General features: G+C 36.4%; 1 protein-coding gene across 1 annotated transcript; it reads right to left on the reverse strand.

Annotated features, from left to right (window-relative positions):
* Window positions 1–10,349: 10,349 nt before the first annotated feature.
* Window positions 10,350–14,988, reverse strand: LOC113317053 (ribosome biogenesis protein BRX1 homolog 1-like). The gene is made up of 8 exons (XM_026565196.1): window positions 14,549–14,988; window positions 14,322–14,463; window positions 13,771–13,849; window positions 13,525–13,649; window positions 12,787–12,888; window positions 11,237–11,305; window positions 11,052–11,150; window positions 10,350–10,781 (listed from the first exon to the last, which is right to left on the reverse strand). Exons 1-8 carry the CDS (start codon window positions 14,746–14,748, stop codon window positions 10,647–10,649), a joined length of 951 nt encoding a protein of 316 aa, XP_026420981.1. The 5' UTR covers window positions 14,749–14,988; the 3' UTR covers window positions 10,350–10,646.
* Between the last annotated feature and the right edge of the window lie 5,224 nt (window positions 14,989–20,212).

Below are 20,212 nucleotides of genomic sequence, written 5' to 3' on the forward strand. Positions count from 1 at the left end.
CATAATCTGTTATGCAGATGTACCATATTTTTTGTTAAATTTGTACATTACTTGGCTTGTACACCAAGTTATTTTCTTCCTGTTTTATCTCTGGTTCTTGTATATAAGACCAGGCACATGTATAATTCGTTTGTACCTTTTACCTTAATCCAATATACCATGACAAATTCTGTCATGGTATCAGAGCCAGTCAAGATCTAAATCAAACCGTGTTTCCGCTGCAATAAACAAACGATAACTAGTAACCAGTATCAGAATCATAAAACTCAAAACCCTAGTGTCATATCTTCCTCATCACAGCCCAACATGTCACATGAAGATTATCAACCCATTACTGTGAAGTTTGATGGAACAAACTACAATCATTGGTCTTTCTTAATGAGAAGTTTCCTCAAGGGAAAAGCCATGTGGAAATATATTGACGGCAAAGCTAAGAAGCCTGCAAACGGAGTCGTTATCACTGACAAAGGAAAAGATACAGGAGAAGAAACTGCAGAGAGCTGGGAGATCAATAATCACAAAATATTAACCTGGATAAGCAACACAGTAGTAACATCTATAAGCATGCAACTTACAAGCTTTGAGACTGCCAAAGATGCATGGGAGTTTCTCTCAAAAAGGTATACCCAGATAAACTTTGCTCAACGTTATAAGTTAGAACATGATATTCGATCTATGAAACAACAGATGGAACAATTTGTCTCAGATTTTCACTCTGAGATGTCAATCATATGGAACCAGTTAGCACTAATGGAACCGAACTGGACAGCTGATATAGAGTTATGGAAAAATTACAGAGAAGAGTCTCGATTAGTTCAGCTCTTAATGGCATTAAGAGATGACTTTGAGACTGTGAGAGCCTCAATCCTCCATCGATCACCTCTTCCGTCTGTCGAAGCCGCATTGTCAGAACTCATCACTGAAGAAACTCGAAAAAGAATCAAATCAGACATACCAGCAGTGTTTGCAGTCAATTCACGTGCAAACTTTAACAGTCATCTCAACTCTCAGAAAACTCATCGTGATTTCTCACAAATCCAGTGCTACAACTGTAAGAAACCAGGCCACCTAGCCAAGAACTGCACCGTGCCATCAGTGCAAAGTGGATCACAAAGCTCAAACACACAAACAATCCAGCAAGGATCAAGCTTCCCAATCCAGTGCAACTACTGCAAGGAACCAGGGCATACAGTAGGAAACTGTACATCCCCTACTTCCAGAAATATGAGAGAACGAAGAAAGTTTAATGGAACTGGATACACATCTGCACCATCCAGTTATGCAGCTGCATCCACACCAAACAATCTAGCTGACATACAAGAGATGCTCAAGCAAGCACTCTCAATGGGTAACAATAACTCTACAGCAGTATCTGCACTATCTACTTCCACAAGTAGCTTTTCAAATGGTTGGTTTCTTGACTCAGGTGCATCTAACCATATGACTTTAGATTCTAGCATATTTGAGCAGAAAAGTCCTATTACTATACCTACAATCCAAACTGCAGATGGATCTGAACTGGCTGCCAGTCATATTGGTCAGATTAAAATCTCTGACAAGATACATATATCTGATGTGTTGCTTGTTCCAAAAATAAGAATGAACCTTATATCAATTGGACAATTATGTAATCAGGGATTTAACATTCACTTCTTCTATTCTGGCTGTGTGATACAGGATCCCAAGACAGAGAAGCTTGTTGGGATAGGCCGTAGAGTAGGAAGATTGTATCTTCTCGAAAGACTGATTTCTCCTAGGCTGTCAAAGAGTGAGCTTGCCGCAACTGCAAATTCCTTTTCTCAGTCTGTGTCTCCTTTTATGTCATGGCATTCTAAGTTAGGACATGTGTCCTTCTCTCGTCTCACTCATATAATAAATAGTGGATTGTTAGGAACTATTCAGGTTGATAAAGAACCTTATTGCATCTCATGAAAATTAGGAAAACAAACTGCTCTTCCTTTCAGTAATAGTATAACTCATTCTGTCAAACCTTTTGATCTCATCCACTCAGATGTATGGGGAAAATCTCCTATTATCTCTAAGGGAGGAGCACTATATTATGTTACTTTCATTGATGATTTCTCCCGTTTTACCTGGATATATCTTTTCAGTTCTAGATCAGATTTTTTAAAAATTTACACAACCTTTTCTAGAATGATCAAGACCCAATTCGGAAAAACCATCAAAACATTCAGAGCTGATCAAGGGGGAGAGTATATATCAACTCCTTTCAGAGAATTCCTTGCAACAGAAGGTACCTTTCTCCAATTATCTTGCACTGAAACTCCACAGCAAAATGGTGTTGCAGAGAGAAAACACCGCCATATCATAGAGACAGCTAGAACGCAACTCTTGTCAGCGTCAGTCCCTTCTAACTTTTGGGGTGAATCAGTCCTGACTGCAGTCTACAACATAAACCGTATTCCGTCCATAGTTACAGAAGGAATGTCTCCATATGAACGGATATACAACAAGAAACCAGATTACTCTGAGCTTAGTGTTTTTGGGTCAACCTGCTTCGTTCTTCTTACTGAGAGAGAAAGAACCAAACTTAGCAAAAAGACTGCTATATGTGTATTCCTAGGCTATGGCATAGAACAAAAAGGTTATCGGTGCTATGATCCAGAGAGTCAAAGATTACGTGTTTCCAGACATGTTACATTCTGGGAGAATATACCCTTTTGGTCTCTTCCCACTAGTAAATCTCCCAACCTAGAACAATTCTCTTATCTAGATCCTTTTGAGGATATGCCTCAGTCCAATTCTCCATCAACATCCATTCAGCTTGCCTCCACAGATGTTACTCTTCTTGAATTTAGTGAAGCAATACAAGAGCACTCTATGGTTAGTCCTGACGCAGCTTCTCCAGAAGGAGATCCTATATCTGACAATGTTACTTTACCAACAAGAAATCGTCGACCACCAGTCAGGTTTGCAGACTATCATTGCTCATTATCATCGATTTTATCTGTGCATGCACCAACTTCTTACAGGGAAGCATCTGTACTACCAGTCTGGCAACATTCTATGGATGAAAAATTAGTTCCCCACAAAGAAGCTCATACTTGGGATATGGTTGTACTACCTCCAGGAAAGTCTGTAATTGGAAGTAAATGGGTATATAAAGTTAAAACTGACTCAGACGGCAAGATAGTTAGATACAAATCATGTCTAGTTGCTCAAGGATACACTCAGGAGTATGGTATAGACTATGAAGAAACATTTGCCCCTGTTGCCCGTATGACTATAGTTCGTACTCTTCTTGCTGTTGTTGTTGCTCGAAAATGGAATCTACATCAAATGGATGTGAAAAATGCCTTTATTCATGGAGATCTTCAAGAAGAAGTGTATATGCTACCTCCACCTGGAATGTCTTACTCACCTAATCAAGTATGTAGGCTCCGTAAACCTCTCTATGGACTCAAACAAGCACCTCGTGCTTGGTTTGAAAAATTTTCCAATGATGTTCTATGATTTGGGTTCACTCAAAGTGCATATGATTCAGCCATGTTTACGCGTTCAACAACAAGGGGTATGGTTATTCTACTTCTCTACGTAGATGATATGGTTATTACAGGTGATGACATGAAAGGCATTGATTCTCTTAAAACACATCTTAGTTCATGTTTTGAAATGAAGGATCTAGGCTCCTTATGTTACTTTCTTGGTTTAGAAGTTGATCACTAATCTGATGATTGTTTCATCTCTCAAGTAAAATATGCATCAGACATTCTTCAACGTGCAGGATTGACGGATAATAAAACTGCAGCCACACCTCTTGAATTGAACAACAAGCTTAGTCCTTCTGATGGGAAACTTCTTCTTTCTAATCCTACCTTGTACCGTCAGCTTGTGGGAAGTCTAAACTACTTAACTATTACTCGACCAGACATCAGTCATGCAGTGCATATAGTTAGTCAGTTCATGGAAGCTCCGCGATCCACTCACTATGCAGCTGTACTCAGAATCTTACGTTATATCAAAGGGACATTGTATCAAGGAGTTACGTTTTCATCCACTTCTGATCTCTGCCTTCGTGCATATTCAGATTCAGATTGGGCAGGAGATATTACAGACAGACGCTCAACTACAGGCTATTACATATTTTTAGGCAGTTCATTAATATCTTGGCGCAGCAAGAAGCAAAACGTAGTTTCCCCCTCTAGTGCTGAAGCAGAGTATAGAGCTCTTGCACACTCAACCTCAGAAATTGTTTGGCTGCGATGGCTTCTAGAAGATATGGGAGTTACTCTGTCAGAACCAACCCCATTGTACTGTGACAACAAGGATGCTATTCACATTGCTCATAATGATGTTTTCCATGAACTTACAAAGCACATTGAAATTGACTGTCATTTTGTACGTCATCAGTACAAGAAACGGATCATCAACTTATCCTTTGTTTCTTCTGAGATGCAACCTGCTGATCTTTTCACTAAGACGCTGTCTTCTGCACGCCTTAAGCTCTTAATTTCCAAACTCAACATGTGCTCTATCCCATGTTGAGTTTGAGGGGGGGTATTACGAGATATTATGCAGATGCATAATCTGTTATGCAGATGTACCATATCTGTTATGCAGATGCATAATCTGTTATGCAGATGTACCATATTTGTTGTTATATTTGTACATTACTTGGCTTGTACACCAAGTTATTTCCTTCCTGTTTTATCTCTGGTTCTTGTATATAAGACCAGGCACATGTATAATTCGTTTGTACGTTTTACCTTAATCCAATATACCATGACAAATTCTGTCAGTTTCATGAGAGCAAGAGTGAATTCCGTTGTTGCATCCATTCGTACATTAGCCACAATTGCTTCAATCACTGGCACGTTCTTATAACTCCTTCCCAAATTTGGTAATTCTAGTTTTGCAACTTTGTAAAGGCCTTTGAAAGATAAATTCATCAGTTCATAGGTACCAAAAGTTCTCCAATATGTGAATATACTCTTGATTTGTTGAACCTCAGTTTCCACATAAATCTCGACAATACTTTGAGAATTCACGACACCAGAGTCCAAGAGAGTAATGCAATGGTTTAACTCTTTGGTACCCAAGTAGTCATCAAAATTTGCAAGCTTCAAGATTTGTTTTTCAAACAACTTCTCACTGATATGAGCAGCTATAAATTGAAAGCACAGATGCAAACGTCTCACATGCGGATATTCAAGAATAAACTTCAGACCCACTAAAATCTTACGCAACATAATTCTCTCGTAGTAAAAGTTCACCAAAACCATCTTGGTGTCAGTACTGTATCCAGCAGGTTGAGTCAAGAATCCCAGCTCGAACAAAGATGAAAGAATGTTGTATGAAACCGTAAATGCTAGTTCTAGATATGTAACTGTTCTTCTAAAACATCTTGCTGTCGATTATATTACAAGAGTGTTCTTCTTATAAGTATCAATCTCCGGACATGCTGTAATGCTTGTTCTTAAACTTGGTATATTGATCAAAAATATTTTTATAGGTTCAGTTTCACACCGACAGACAGAAACAAACACCTCATCAGGTTCTATAATAAACCTAGTGTCAGGGATCTGAATTCTAAATTTCACTTCTAAATCTTTGTCTAAAGATATTCTCTCGGCGTTAGAAAATATACGACCACGAAACTTTCCAGTATAATTTTCAGTAGCTGTATCTTCTTGAGATAAATAACCAAGCTTGTAGACAGAATTATGAAATAATGGCTTATAATTTAATGCTCTAGCCGGATATATCACAAACGAATTCTCGGGAGTTAACTCAACAAGTTGAATCTTGTTAGGGTTGTCAGAAGAGATCATACGTCTTTCCTCATGTAAAATAACCTGATTATTTTCAACCCTAGATAAAACAGGTATATCAACATCAGAATCTATTAAGTTAAGAACCGAAGACTTTCCATTAAGTGTTGATGAATCATGTAAAACTTCCTGTAGCTGATTTGCTTCATCCTTTTTTGAAGTTTCTATTGTATTCTCCTCGCCAACTGATGTGGCCAAAATAACTATAAAACCATCAGAAAGCAATAACTCCTCTTGAGTTGATAACGAAACATCTTTATCGCTATGTGATTGTTCATCTTCGTCCACCAGATTTTATTCTTCTTTATATTCTAATCCCAACAATTTGTATAAATAAGGAAGGTTTGCTCTCGTAACTGGTCTATTAATATTTTCTTGAGAAGCAAGTGGAGCTTTGTCTACCTGAAATTCTTTTGTTACAGAAACAACGTTCTTTTCATCACGAACAGATAGAAGTTTATATTCACGGTCAAATTCAGCCATTTTTTCACTGAATACCTCGTAAGCTTTTCTCTTAACTGATGTTTCCGAAACAGGTTGATATTCTCGTTTAACTGCAGCCAATGCAATCTTAAACTTTTCACGTTTAGCTTCAGCCAAAGCAAGCTTTTCACGTTTAGCTTCAGCAATCAGAAATTCTTCCTCTTGAGCTTTAGCAATCTGATACACTTCAAGAAGTTTATTTTGTCTGTCAAAAACAATCTTCAGGATATAATCAGAATCTCTTCTGGTAAGAATAAACTTTATTATTTGCTTTATATCTTTTGTATAGAATTCGCTCATTGTTTAGAAAAGAAATAGAAACTAGGTCCTTTTTTTTTTTTTAAAGGTGCCGCAAAGGCTTTTATTAACAAAAGAATCAAATACAAGGTACAATGTCGATAAAGGGCATCATAGCAACAAGTTGAGCCCCTACACCTTTTTGAATAGAAATACTTAATCTATAAAAAAGCGAGTTACCTAGTTTGTAATTGAGGTCATAGTTAGCTATACAATTTCTCAACCTCTTCATAAAATCACCATGTCTTCACTAAGTTCACCTAAAGTGAAAAAAGTAAGGACGCCAAAACCATACCCATGAGCCGTCATCTTATCCAAATATTTTGCCCGCTTGCGTGAAATAGCATTAGAAATGGCGACACCCGGAACGAAAACCCGACCACTAATACCAGAAAAGGGTGAGACACCCATAACATCAAAACAAACATCTTGCCCGTTGATCCAATTATAGACAAGAATGTCAGCAGGCTTTAAAGTCTTGGCATCATCAGATAAGAGCCCAAGATTGACCTCCTTTCTAGCTGCAACTCCGGCCTTGTAAAAAATATCGGACACAACATCCCTAACAAAATCATGCCTAAAATTTATACCCACCTCACTTGCACAATGAAGTGCATGATCTCCATAGACATCCATCTTCCTCTTACAACAAGCACACACATCAATAGTATTAAAAATAGGTACACCAAGCCTGTAACAAACAACTTCCCTGAAATGGCGAGGCCCAAGTGTCTGATTAAGCCCACATATTGGTATAACTTTAAGATAATCCTGCGCATGTTCAAGCCTATTTCTTTGCCAAAGTATAGTATCACGTTCTGACATAACAAATTTGTAAGGCATATCATTCTTGACAACCTCAAAATACTGCATTGCCAAAGATTTCATAGGACGAATGGCAATATTATTGACATCGAAAGAAGACATCCCACATACCTGCTTGAATTGTGACAAGGCATGCTGAAAACTTAGGCTTGGTTCAGATTCAGGTGGAAGATTAAGAATGACCTCCTGCAGATTTCTTGTTTGAAAACAAGAAGCAAGAAAACAGTATTTACTTGTGTCGTCCATCGTGTAAACACCCAGACCCCCATCTTTCATTGGCAGTGTAGCAACACGTTGTTGGAGAAGACCAAACCCTGCACCATCTCTTGTAAAAATATGTCGCAGAAACTGTACCAAGGGAAGATCATAAAAAGAAATAATTTGTTGGAGAGCATCAGGTTTAGTGGTTCTCAGGTTAAAATAAAGCTTCGACACACCTACGCAACTTCGTAAGAGTAATAACTCACACTGCGGGTCATGTAATTGCTTAACATATTCCATTAGTTGTAAAGTCTTATCAATTTTAGTCTTTACAAGATCACTACAGAATTGCAAATTAAGACTCACCGGCCCTCCCAACAGCTTTACACCACTAGTAGGTCTATTAATGTTGGCCGGAAAGACGCCATCATCTTGGCTTCTAGGATCGACACAGGGCCAAAATAATTCAGTCTTGCTAACATTAAGATGTAACCCACGACTACTACCTTCAGCCTGAATTATCGATAATGCTTTTGCTACTTCCAAGCTATCACCAGCAATAGTACCATCATCAAGGTACCATGCATTAAAATAGGGTTTGAGTTTGCGGAAGCGGGTTGAAGAATCTGTTTCTAGATAAAAATCTAAAAACTTTGTATCTGATACCAACTAATAGAGCACAGATCAGGATTGAAATAGGTGAAAGCAAACTAGTTGATGGGGATGAGGATAGAGTTTAAGTTTCGTCAGAAACTTAATAAAATCTGATTCTATGATCAAGACTTTAGGATTTGGATAATTGATAATAATATTGATAATTGATTAATTAAAAGATTGTATTCTCTAAAAAAGAAGGCTTAGACTTTATATAAGCTATCATGACCGACTAAGAGGACAATAAAAGGAATTCTACCTAAACTAGGAAAGTAAAGGACTTGCAAAGCAAGTAAGGTAAAACAGACGCAAGGGATCAACAATGATTGTTGATACAGATGAAGGGATCAACTATAATAGTTGATACAATGAAAATAGGTAGATGTCCTACATCAAGAGTACTATGACTTTTGTGAGACGGGAAATGGCAATAGTGGTAGCACGCAACCTAGTTGATGTGCTCCAACTAACAGTGGTGCCACCCAACAGGTGATGACTTACCTGGATCCGCAAAGAATCAAATATCTTAATTAGTGCCCAAATGAAACCAATAAAATTAGGTGACTTACCAGTGCATCTCATAATGACAGTTCTGAAATGAATTAAGGCTAATGAAGTGCCTAGACTTAGACTTTAAATTTTTGGTTTAGAGAAATAATGATGTCTATGGAAGGGTTGCGCATGGCTTTGAATAGGCGTGAATTGACAAGAGACGTTCCACCTCACGCCATAAATGGTTATTGATGGTATTTTGAGAGGATTAAAGAAATAAATTCTGAAAAACTGAAAATTAATCCAAAATAGAAATATTGATAAAACAATCAGAGAGAGTTAGGCATGGAAAACGAAGGAGGGTGAACAATGGATCTTTGCAAACTTCAGATACCTATGGCTTTGCCAAGAGAGTAGCCCTTTCTCTAGAAACCAGTGAACTGATTTATTTAAAGAATTTTCTGAAAGGAGAGATAAACAGGAGGAATCAAAAGGCGGAATATGAGAGGGTAAGACAAGAAAATGCTCATGAGTATGCTTGATGGAAGGAAAAAAGGGTAGCAAGAGATGAGAGAAAACAACAAGAGAGAGCTGAGAGGAATAAATCAAGAATATGGGTGAAAAGTGGAAGTGCAACAAAAAATGAATCTGAGGAGGAGGAGGAACAGATGGAAGAAGAGGACGTTGAGAGTGATAATGAGGAGAAAAGGAGTTAGAGACAAAGAGAGGAGAAGATGCATGGTACGAGAGATATATGGATGAGAAGGCAAATCCACCCACTATCGCAAGAACCACGAGAGAACGATTAGCTGGAGAGTCTGATGGTGATGGAAATGCTGAGAGGAACCATGATGAGATGGAAGAGGATGATGAAGATTGTGAAGACGTATATGATGCTTATGGTACTGCAGCATCCAGTGGTGAGGAAGTTGAGGAGGAAGGTTTTGTAGCCAGTGATGAGGAGATGATTCACAGTGATCTTCAAAGAATCAGAGAGATCGAAGGTCTTCTGTTCAGGAAAGAGCTTGAAGATTGTTAACAAGTTTTTTCTTAGTAGATCTTTCTGATATTCTTCGTGTTGGTTATGGTGTTTAGAAATTTCTCTACTCTTTTGCGACATAAGGATGGCAGGTAAAGTTTTTGTGTTTGGTTTGGAAATGTCTTGATGGTTAGTTTTTTTTTGGTATGTTTAAATATGTTTTTATTGATATTTTGCTCAGATGTTATGTAATTATGGAGATGGACAAGGCAAGTGTGATTATCAGGGGTGTAATGACTTTGAAGATCTGCAGGAGATTCAAGCAAGAAGTTAGATGTTGATCTCGGTTGCCATGGATTGGATTTCTTCTATGTGTTCTATTTCAATGAAAGGTTCTTAACTCGGACTTTTGTATAACTAATTAGTAGTATGATGTTGCAAATGGAACTGCTAGTGATGAGATTGTAGGTTCGATTACATTTGTATATCTACTTAGTATGATGTTGCAAATGATCCAGCGATTGAATTAATTGAAACTACTAGTTTAATTCAATCTACTAGTGATGATGAGATTGTACGTTCGATTAACCGTTGAAGACATTGAAGAAATTGAGAAAAAATTCAATGCAGTATGTACCGTCTTCAAAATGATATTGGTTTTTCTGTCCATGTTTTTCAAGTGAATGTTCTCCTCCGCAACAGATATAAGTCAACTAATCAGAAGAACTTTTCTCAAGTTCAGTTTTCCTACAAGCAATTGACCAACTATAAACTTTGGTATTCCTTGAGATACAGAAGATTTCGATTTTTACCATCTAAAACAACATATGAAGGCATAAAAAAAACGAAACAGTAAATAGAAAGAGCACAAATCAAGATGGGGATTAAGATAGGAATTCAGATCAACATCTATAGTTAGGAGATCACTCTCCTTTCCACATATCTGCATACTCGTCAGGCTGTAATGGATTATCTTGTTCATGAGCCTTTCTCCTTGTCTTGGCCTCGACCTTGTGCGCGTACTTCCCAGCTTTCTTCCTCTTATCTGCTGCTCTATGCTGAAAGCACAACAAATCAACAGGAAAGAAAAAAAAAATTATTTCATGACAATCGAAATATTATTTTACATCATAGATCAGCAACATCAGATTCTGCCAAAAATCCGTCAATGGAATCCAGCAAAAAAGAGAAATTCAGACATTTGATCCAGATTATCAAGAAAGTCTCATGCAACAAACAAACATGTAGGAAGGGATTCTATGGTCAACGGGAAAAAACCATTTGCAGTAGCCTATTACAGAAGAGTAAACGTGTAATGATCTTCTAACCTCGTTTGGAGATACATAAAATGGGTTATCATATAATGTCGGGCCACCAAAGCTGCCAGCAAATATCTTGATTGGATTTAAGCAGAACCTTGGACCAACCTGTCCATAATAAAAAGAAGAAATACGTAAAACAACATTTTGATGTTTCTTAAGGTTTTTCAAGTCCAAGAATGATCGTCACAAACCTCCACTAGAGTCATCTTGTCCAGACCACCACGGTCCACTTTATCTGTTTCATTGTGGGGAACAGAAATCTGCAACAAAGACCAATTTCATACTGAAAAAAATTAGGAACTAAGTTTCTGGATTTTTATGAAACCCGCAAAAAACTGAGAATCAGAAGGCAGAAGAGTGATCACGGGAAATAAAAAGTAAACTTGTAAAGAAAACAAAAAAATAACAAAACAGTTTATGAAATGCTCAGACCATGTTGGTGTAGACCTAAATTAGGATTTCGGTAGTAAAAAATAATAAAATAGACCAGTGGATGCTGGTTCAAATCCTAGCCACTCCCTCACCTCCATCCAAGTTATAAAGGCGGAATTTTGGAATATCTTAGATTAATAAAAAAAATTGGGTTTCATAAAAATCCAGATTTCTGCCTGTTTTACCCTTTATCTAATTACCAATATAATCTTCGGATACTAATCTTCTCCTAGGATAAAGGGAATGTCAACATAATCTACTCCGATATTGTTACATTTTAGACAAGATATTAAAGAAAAACAAAATATAATAAGATTACTAGAAGAATTGAAGTCATTGTGTGATACCCATGCATCATAAATAAGGACACGTGTGAAAAACAATACTGGAATTCGAACTCCGCTATCTAGTTGGACAAGCCAAAATGAAAACTCCACTTTTATAACTTGGACAGTAAAATATGTCTTTGAGGAATACTGAGGGGGGAATACCAGTAAATACTAATGCAAGTCACTATGACTCATCTCAAGGTAATAAGACTAAAGCAGCATCGGCTATTGCATACAAGTAAGAGCAAATTCAGTTATGTCATGTATTATAAACTACATCAGTTGTGTCATGTATCATAAACTACAGATAGATAATCTTTATATCTTACTATGTATCCCGAAGACAAAACAACTCAATTCTACGTTGTGCGGATATTGTCTGGATTGAATCCCGAAGACAAGAACAAGTATCTGTTTCGAATTTCAACATTAAACAAATAGTAATGTTCGATCCAAGTGAAATAAAATCCAGCATTATGTCTTGACTATACTATGGTTCTCGGTGAGAATGACAAGCACCTGACTTGCAATTCTCGTGTCCATAGACAGATGTACAGTACCATTAGGCAGACAAAAATGCTGACTTGCAATTCTCGTGTCCGTAGACAGATGTACAGTACCATTAGGCAGACATAAATGCTGCTAAAATGAGGTAATACTTAGCAAGCAAGTAAAATCCCAATAAAGCTTGGTGAAATTATGTATCTCAAGCAGGAATGCAGATTGAAATAGGCCGATGACTACAGGTAGCCTAAAAGTTATTCCAGGTTTAGCAAATCAGGAAAGCTAGTTTGGTGCATACGTATACACAAGACAGAATTACAATACTACGCGATGTGTGGTTGATCAAACAACTACGCGATGTGTGGTTGACCAAACAACTAAACTCACATTATACAAAATATATAGCTAAGCAATAGAATGGAAGTAGTCAATCTGGAAGGAAGATAGCAAAGTTGACAGTCGGAAACAAAATATACCTGGTAATTTCGGAACCATATGTGATCATCAAGAAGGGAGAAAACAAAAACGTGGTCATGATACGGTTTAGCTTTCCTGTGATCTTTTGGAGTCCCAAAGGTCTGTCAAAACAAATATAATGTTAGTCCACTAGAACGTGGCTACAGAACAACTAATGTAGCTTCATAGTGAGATCAGATCGTTTCTCTCTGTATGTCGTTCTCTCTTTCTATCATTTCTTATATAGCACATTGCCGTAGCTTAGAGCCTTTACTGATCATTTCTTCCACAAGGACCACATCCACTGATAGTCAAACTATTCTTTATCCATTTTCCAAACTACATCACTGCAACTTGACATGCAAGTATCTTAAAGATACCAATTAGTTGTCTTTTTATCACTGACAAAGTCCCAAATTTAGAATTTTAGAGAAATTTGGGGTCTACCTTATACCGACTTACAAAATTAGGTAAAGTCATAAGCCTTTGTTGGAGAAAATCAAGACATAAATGTTTCTATATAAAATGTGTTATTCCTTTTTAGTTTTTACAATGAAAGAGGCAACCTGCATTCCAGCTCCTGGAATTTTCTTCTCTAGTGCCAAAAGGTTATGCACCAGATTTCATGTTCTTGTATGACTTTGGTTTCATGCTTATGGCGTTAAATACCAATAAAGATTAGACTAGATAATTTCCACAACCACAATTCCACAGTTTTCTACTTAAAATTAAAATAAGCAAAAGAAATATGAAAATACCTGTATTAACAATTCTTTCAACATCCTCCAGTGCGCATCTTTCTCAAAATTGGAGGAGAATGTTAAAAGTGGTCGTGAACCTTTCAGGTGATTTCCTGTGAGCTTCAATTCTTCCATAGTGTGCACTAGAATGAAAATAAAATAAAATGAGACAATCAATTTCACCAGCCATATCTTCAAAAAAAAAACATCCAAAAAATAGTAATACAGATGATTCTCAAATAGGCAAATGAAAGGAAATATTACCAGCATCAACTAAAAACTTCACAGAAGGTCCGTTAGGGCTCTTGGCCACCCAAAGGTACAGATCCTTTCCTTTTCTGCACTGAAATTGTTCAAAAGAGAAAGGAAAAGGGAGAAAATTTGAAAATTATCAGCAACAGACAAACTAAAGTAGCATAAGAGCAAAGAAATAAATAAAATGCAAGCTACATCTCAAATCCTTACATCAAGGATAATACATCAACCAGCAACTACCCCTTTACACTCGAGAAAAGGAGGGCTGATTTCAAAAGAGGGTTCGTCTAAAAAGAGGGTCACATCCATAAAACCATATATTTCACACAACTGTACAAGTTATGCAATCAACAAAAAAAGAGTACTCTAAATATATGGAACAACTCAGCAATTAGCCCCCTCTTACATAAAATAAGCAAAATCACATTTCCTTATAATTTCTCAAAAATCATAATCTTCCAAGTCTCCAACTAGCACAAGTGAATTACTTAAGTAATAGTAAGAACCCTATCTAGACATGAATTATTGGAGTCACTCATGTAGAAATTCTCAAAAATTACCTCAAAAAACAAACAGGAAGAACAACTCTTAAGCTCAACAAGCTCATTCAGTGTTGAACCCTTGCTTTCTTTAGCTTCAATTTTGCTATCTTTCTTACAATGAGGCAGCAATGAAACCATGTTCAACATCAAATGACGGAACCTATAAAAATCATAGCTTGTAAATAACAATATCAAAAGCTTCAATGAATGTATGATTATTCACAGAAGTAAAATAATTAAAGTACCTGTAACTTATACGACGAGAACAAGTAACAAGAAGTTTCTCCTTGTTCCTAAAAAATGGAGAATCGCCATTTTGTTGTTTCTCTTCAACATCAGTATCTTTATCCTTCCATCCTAAAAGTGTTCTTTTAGGTCTTTCTGGTGCAGTTTCTTCTTTCTTTACTGAAACCTCTTTCTCGGGCTGCTTTCTCTTCTTCCCCATAAGTTCTGATGTAGGTAGAGCAAAAAGAGAGCAAAAATATAATCGCTTATGTTTGTAGGTTAGATTTCTAGTTAATCGGAATCGGAGTAGGTCAAAATTCGGGTTTACGGAAGATAAAATTACGGTTCTGAAATTTAGAGCAGAAAAGTCTGCTGGGAGAGAAAGAAGAGAAGTGTACTAGGGTTTTAGATTGTAGGGTTTTGTAAAATGCAGAGATTCCTACAGAAGGGATAGCAGCTAAATGGGCTAAGAATAAAAATTTAGGTCCGGGTATATACTTGAACTATGATTTTGGGCATACCAAGATCTTCAAGGCATACTGAATGAAGATAAAAAAGGTTGTGAAATAGCAAAATCAGATAATCCCTTAACCCAAATTTTTTTAATGGCAAATCTACCCTTTACGTATTAGTGTTAATAATCTTGATTAGTGATTAAATATTTTGTTTAGTGATTAAAATAATTTTCAGAATTATAAGAGTTGTTTAGATGAAAATTTTGAGGAAAAAAAAATCAAAGTTTTGGTTTGGTTAAGAAGGAGAGAAAGAGAAGGAGAAAGTGAGAAAATTATAATTCTTGATTCAATGGAGGATGAGGAGGGTCATCATTCATCTAAAAAACCTAGGAAAATACATATCAACTACAACAATGATCCAGAAATGGCTGATTTCTTAGATTATGAGAATGATTTTACACAAACTCAAACACAAGCTCAAACTCAAACACAAACTCAAGATGATGATTTTTATGAGCTAAATCCAGATGATGAAGACATTGATGACGAACCCAATGCTTCTAATACACAGGTACACTTATATCCTATACTTAATCTCACTTCTATAGCTCTTAATTATCAAAAGTTAGGCTTTTTGAATCATGGTTCGGCGAAACAGGTTGAGGTTCGGCTCACATCTATGAGCCGAATCTACCAATTGATGAACGGTTCGGCTTACTGAATTTGTTTACTGCATGCGCCGAACCTATAATTTCCAATTCCAACCCTTTTGCTAGACACTAGTTCGGCTTATATGAAAGTTTCATAGTAAGCCGAACAACATCCTGAATAGCCCGGAATAGAATCATTACTAATTCGGCTTATATATCCAAAATCGTATGTGCCGAACATAATTTTTTAATTTCTGGGTTCAAATATTGTTACTGGTTCGGCACATATGGAGAATATCGTATCAGCCGAAACCTCTTATGTTCAAGGTTCGGCACATAATATGATTATCGTCTGAGCCGAACATGAATTTGTTAATTTTTGGGTTAAAATATTGTTCGTGGTTCGGCACATATTGAGGATATCGTATAAGCTGAAACCTGTAAATGTTTATAGGTCGGCACATAATGTGATTATCGAATGGGTTTGTAGAACTAACCTTCTTATTCTCATTTCCGGAGTTGGTTCTTCTTCAATCTCTTCTTCCGGTTGATTTTGTGGTTGATTTTGAGTTTGTTCTTCACTCTCTAAATCTTCTTCTTCTTTAATAGGTTGTTCAGTCGATCGATTTGAACGAGATACTGGCTTACGACAACCCATTATATAGATGAGTTTAATCGTCGACTAAATTTTCACGAATCGACGATTAAATTTCCGCGATGATACGATGAAAAAAAAGGAAGAAGAAGAAGAAGAAGGGTTCGGCTGTTATGGAGGAGGAAGAAGAAGGGGTTAGGGATATGAAACTGATTTTGGTTATGAAACTGATTTTAGGTTTATTGATTATAGGTTTTTGTATTAGGGTTAGGGATAGATTAGTAATTTAAAGGATTTAAGGGCATATAGGTATTTGAACCACCCCATAGGGTACCCCTTATAAGGTCACCCAAGTTAGGACTAGTGCTTTGTATGCCTAGGAAGATTTTGGTATGCCCAAAATCAGGGTTCATATACTTACTTACTAGTTACTACGAGGTCCATGGCCCGGTACTCTGGCGAACCCCTTACCTTTCATCTATGATGCACCGATACTGATACGGGATACTGATACGGTGACACTGATACAGGGATTCTTCAATTTTCATAAAATGGGGATACGGGATACGGTGGGATACGTGTATTTATTAAAAAAATAGTTTTTCATCCGTGCGATGCACGGGTCTGTTTCTGACAAAAGAAATATTTGGATCATGTTTTAAAATTAAGTTCATTACAAATAAATTAAACTAATGAAAATCCAAGAAGTTCAACGCCTCAGAAATAGATAAAAAAATTAGTAAACTTATAAAAAACCAACACAACATATTCCAAGCACCAACAATACTTATTCAAAATTGAAAGATTTATTAAAAGTTATGTCGCTCCATAATTTTCCCAAAAGCTGATCTTCTTTCGCCTGTTGGAGTTCATACTTTTGTTTTTTTATATACTCTTGTCTCTATTGGTCCATCGAATTACTGTATTCGTTCACTCTGTCCGCAGAACCGCTGTCGAGATCACGGTAGATCATATTGTAAAAGAAAATTATTATTCAACAACCTATCTTTTTATAGATTCCTCTATTTTGTTTATGCCATGTGATTTTGTTGGTATTTTATTAAGGTAAGTGAAAATCTAGGAAGATATAATTTACTGGTTAAATTGCTCAGTTTTTATATTTTACTTGTTATTATGGACCACTTTAAACACATATACATAATCAAGCCAATGGAAATATCCATAAGAGCAATTTAATAACCAATCCATAATATAATGGTGTAAAACGTATCGGTTCAGCCCATCTCGGCCCACAAAGATCACTTGTTTAGAATGTTGTTTGCCGTGTTGTGATGTGCCAGAAATCAAGGCTTGATGTGGTATGTCGTGTCAGAAAGTGTGTTATGATGTGCCGGACAAATAATCATGATATGTCGTGTCGTGTTGTGATGGAACACTTATTTTACGTTTTCCAAATAGAATATTTTTCATATAATTCAATATTATAAGTGTTCTATTGTAAAAGAGGGAGGATTCTCTGACACTCTTAAATTCACACTATCTCACATTTTGAAAGATAACTTTCTCAACAAAAACTAAATTGTAGAGTATTTAAAGCTAATATTTTGAGGAGATGCTCGTCCTACAATGCTCTACATACCCATAAAAAATGAGCATATCCTGACATACTAAACCTCACCATCTACCAATGTCAATTTTAACGGCTGAAAACGTTGATTTTGAAAGTAGTAGATGGTGAAGTTACATGTTTCGGAATGCGTTTATTTTTTTTAGGTATGTAGAGCTTGTAAGGCGAGCATATCCTCAAAATATTAACTTCAAATACGCCACCATTTAGTATTTAGAAACAAAAATTAGTGTCCAAAGTGTGAGATAGTGTGAAAATAAGAGTGCATGTGAGGGGATCCTCATTAATTGTAAAATGTCAAAAGTTAGAATAAAAAGTGTTTTCTAATTTATACATTAAATGTGATAGATGCATGTAATGACATGCTTCCTTAGCGTGTTTTCCTTTGTACTTATTGGTGCGACATGTTGTGGTGTTTCACTATGACAATTAGTATGACCCAACACATCACTCAAAGCTACCATGTTGCGTCGTGTTATGCTAGGTCATGTGCTACGTTAAGTTGTTCACAAATTTTAGCGTGTTGTGGTGTAACATAAACGTGTAGGCAAGACCAAGTTTACACCTCTACATGATACACATATCAAATCCCTCTCATGCATGCACTTGTACTCAATCATAATAATGTAACCTAAGAGCATCTCTAACTGGGCATTAAGAAATCCCTATAATTTAGGCCACATAATAATCTTTTAGATTTGATAGAAAAATCGTCTCTAACAGATGTGTTAAAAGTGAATGTGAGGATAAAGTAGATGGTAGTTATTTAGACATCCTTTAAATAATCCTCTATTTTTAGAGGTTCTATTAGAGGATGTAGACACCCTAGTTATCAATATCTAAGGTTAGGGTCAAATACTTAGTTATATAATCAGTGGTTCCAAATATTCTTAATCAATAAATTTTATCCACCTACACATGCAACTAAATTAGTTGAGAAGCTTATGGTTAAGGAAGAATTTTTTTCAAATTTAGGAAATTTTGGCTCACATCTTCAAAAGAAGAGTTACACAGGATCTACACCACATTGGAATTGGAAATGCTCTAATCTTTTATGGTGGGGTTGTTTGCAGAATTCACCGTTTCCGGGAATCTATAATCCCATGGGATTACAAATTCTGGGATTCATATAAATCCCATGTGCGTTTGGGAATTCAATTAAAATTCCTAGGATTTATAGGGTTTTGTTGTTTTATGTTTTAAAGTGTTTGTACCGTTTGACATTACCCTCAAATCTTAAAAATGCATGTATATGGGATTTAGAGTTAACAAAAAATGGATCCATAAATCCCTTGTTAAGTTTCCCAGCAAATCTTTGGGGGAGGGGTCGGACTCCATATGGAGGATTTGCTGGAAAACTGATTCCCGCAGGAAACGTGATTCCAAGGATTCGGGCAACCAAACATGCCGAGGGAAACGTAATTCTACCTAATCCCCTGAACCCATAAATTCCACCTTTAAAATTCTACATCCAAACCCAGTACCATTAATATCCTTGAAGATACATTAATGTGGAAGTGAGTTCTGGTTTCCAAGTGCCCACACGCCAAATTGCACAATTATTGCGCATGGCCCACACCTCCAACACCTAAAATTAGATGGTACGTCCCACTTTTGTGTGAATCTGAACATCTTTTATTATTGTTGTTTTTGACTCGGTTTGTGAATAATTGTTTAACATTTATTTTTATCTGAATCATTTTGTCACTTTAATATTTGTGCATGAGAATCTTCTGTTTTGTTCCAAATAACCCGCCTGTCAGTGCGACAATAAAAGATTGTGATATTTTATGTATTTTTATTTTTATTTCGACTCTTGGAACATCATATGCAACTAATAATTAAAAAAAATTGTCATTCAATTTTTAAGTTTTCCGGATCTCTCGTTTATCAATTTCTCAGTTATATAGTTTTTGCAGGTAGCGATAGATTAGATGGATACCAGCATCACATGCCTACCAGCTTGGAAACCAAGGAGTCCCAGAGAATAGATTATATGAATCACTGGAAAATATTTTTCATATAGAATGTTAATCACACAAAAGCTCTCTAAAGTGACACAGTTTGATCCCAGTAATCAAAGTGGGTCGTTGATTAAGATCGAGTTTAAAAGGCAACATATTTTTTTATAAGAAAATAGAGTGTGTACTCAGAAAGAGCAACAACTCCAGCTTACATAAGTTGCTCAGTTGGGTTACGTCTAGCACCATGTTGAACAACCAAAGTTTGATCAGTAATATTACAAATTTCCTTATCAGTCGGAATATGAACTGACTGTAGGATATCCAAAAACCATTGGAGGTTAGGTATTTTCCAATTTAAGTTTTATAATAAAGTGGACTGAATAGAATGTTTGCTAATCTAATAGTCGAGAGATTCTGATGAGGAGCTAGTTT

The sequence above is a fragment of the Papaver somniferum genome, chromosome 10 (assembly GCF_003573695.1).
Source record: "Papaver somniferum cultivar HN1 chromosome 10, ASM357369v1, whole genome shotgun sequence".
In the NCBI taxonomy this organism is placed as follows: Eukaryota; Viridiplantae; Streptophyta; class Magnoliopsida; order Ranunculales; family Papaveraceae; genus Papaver; species Papaver somniferum.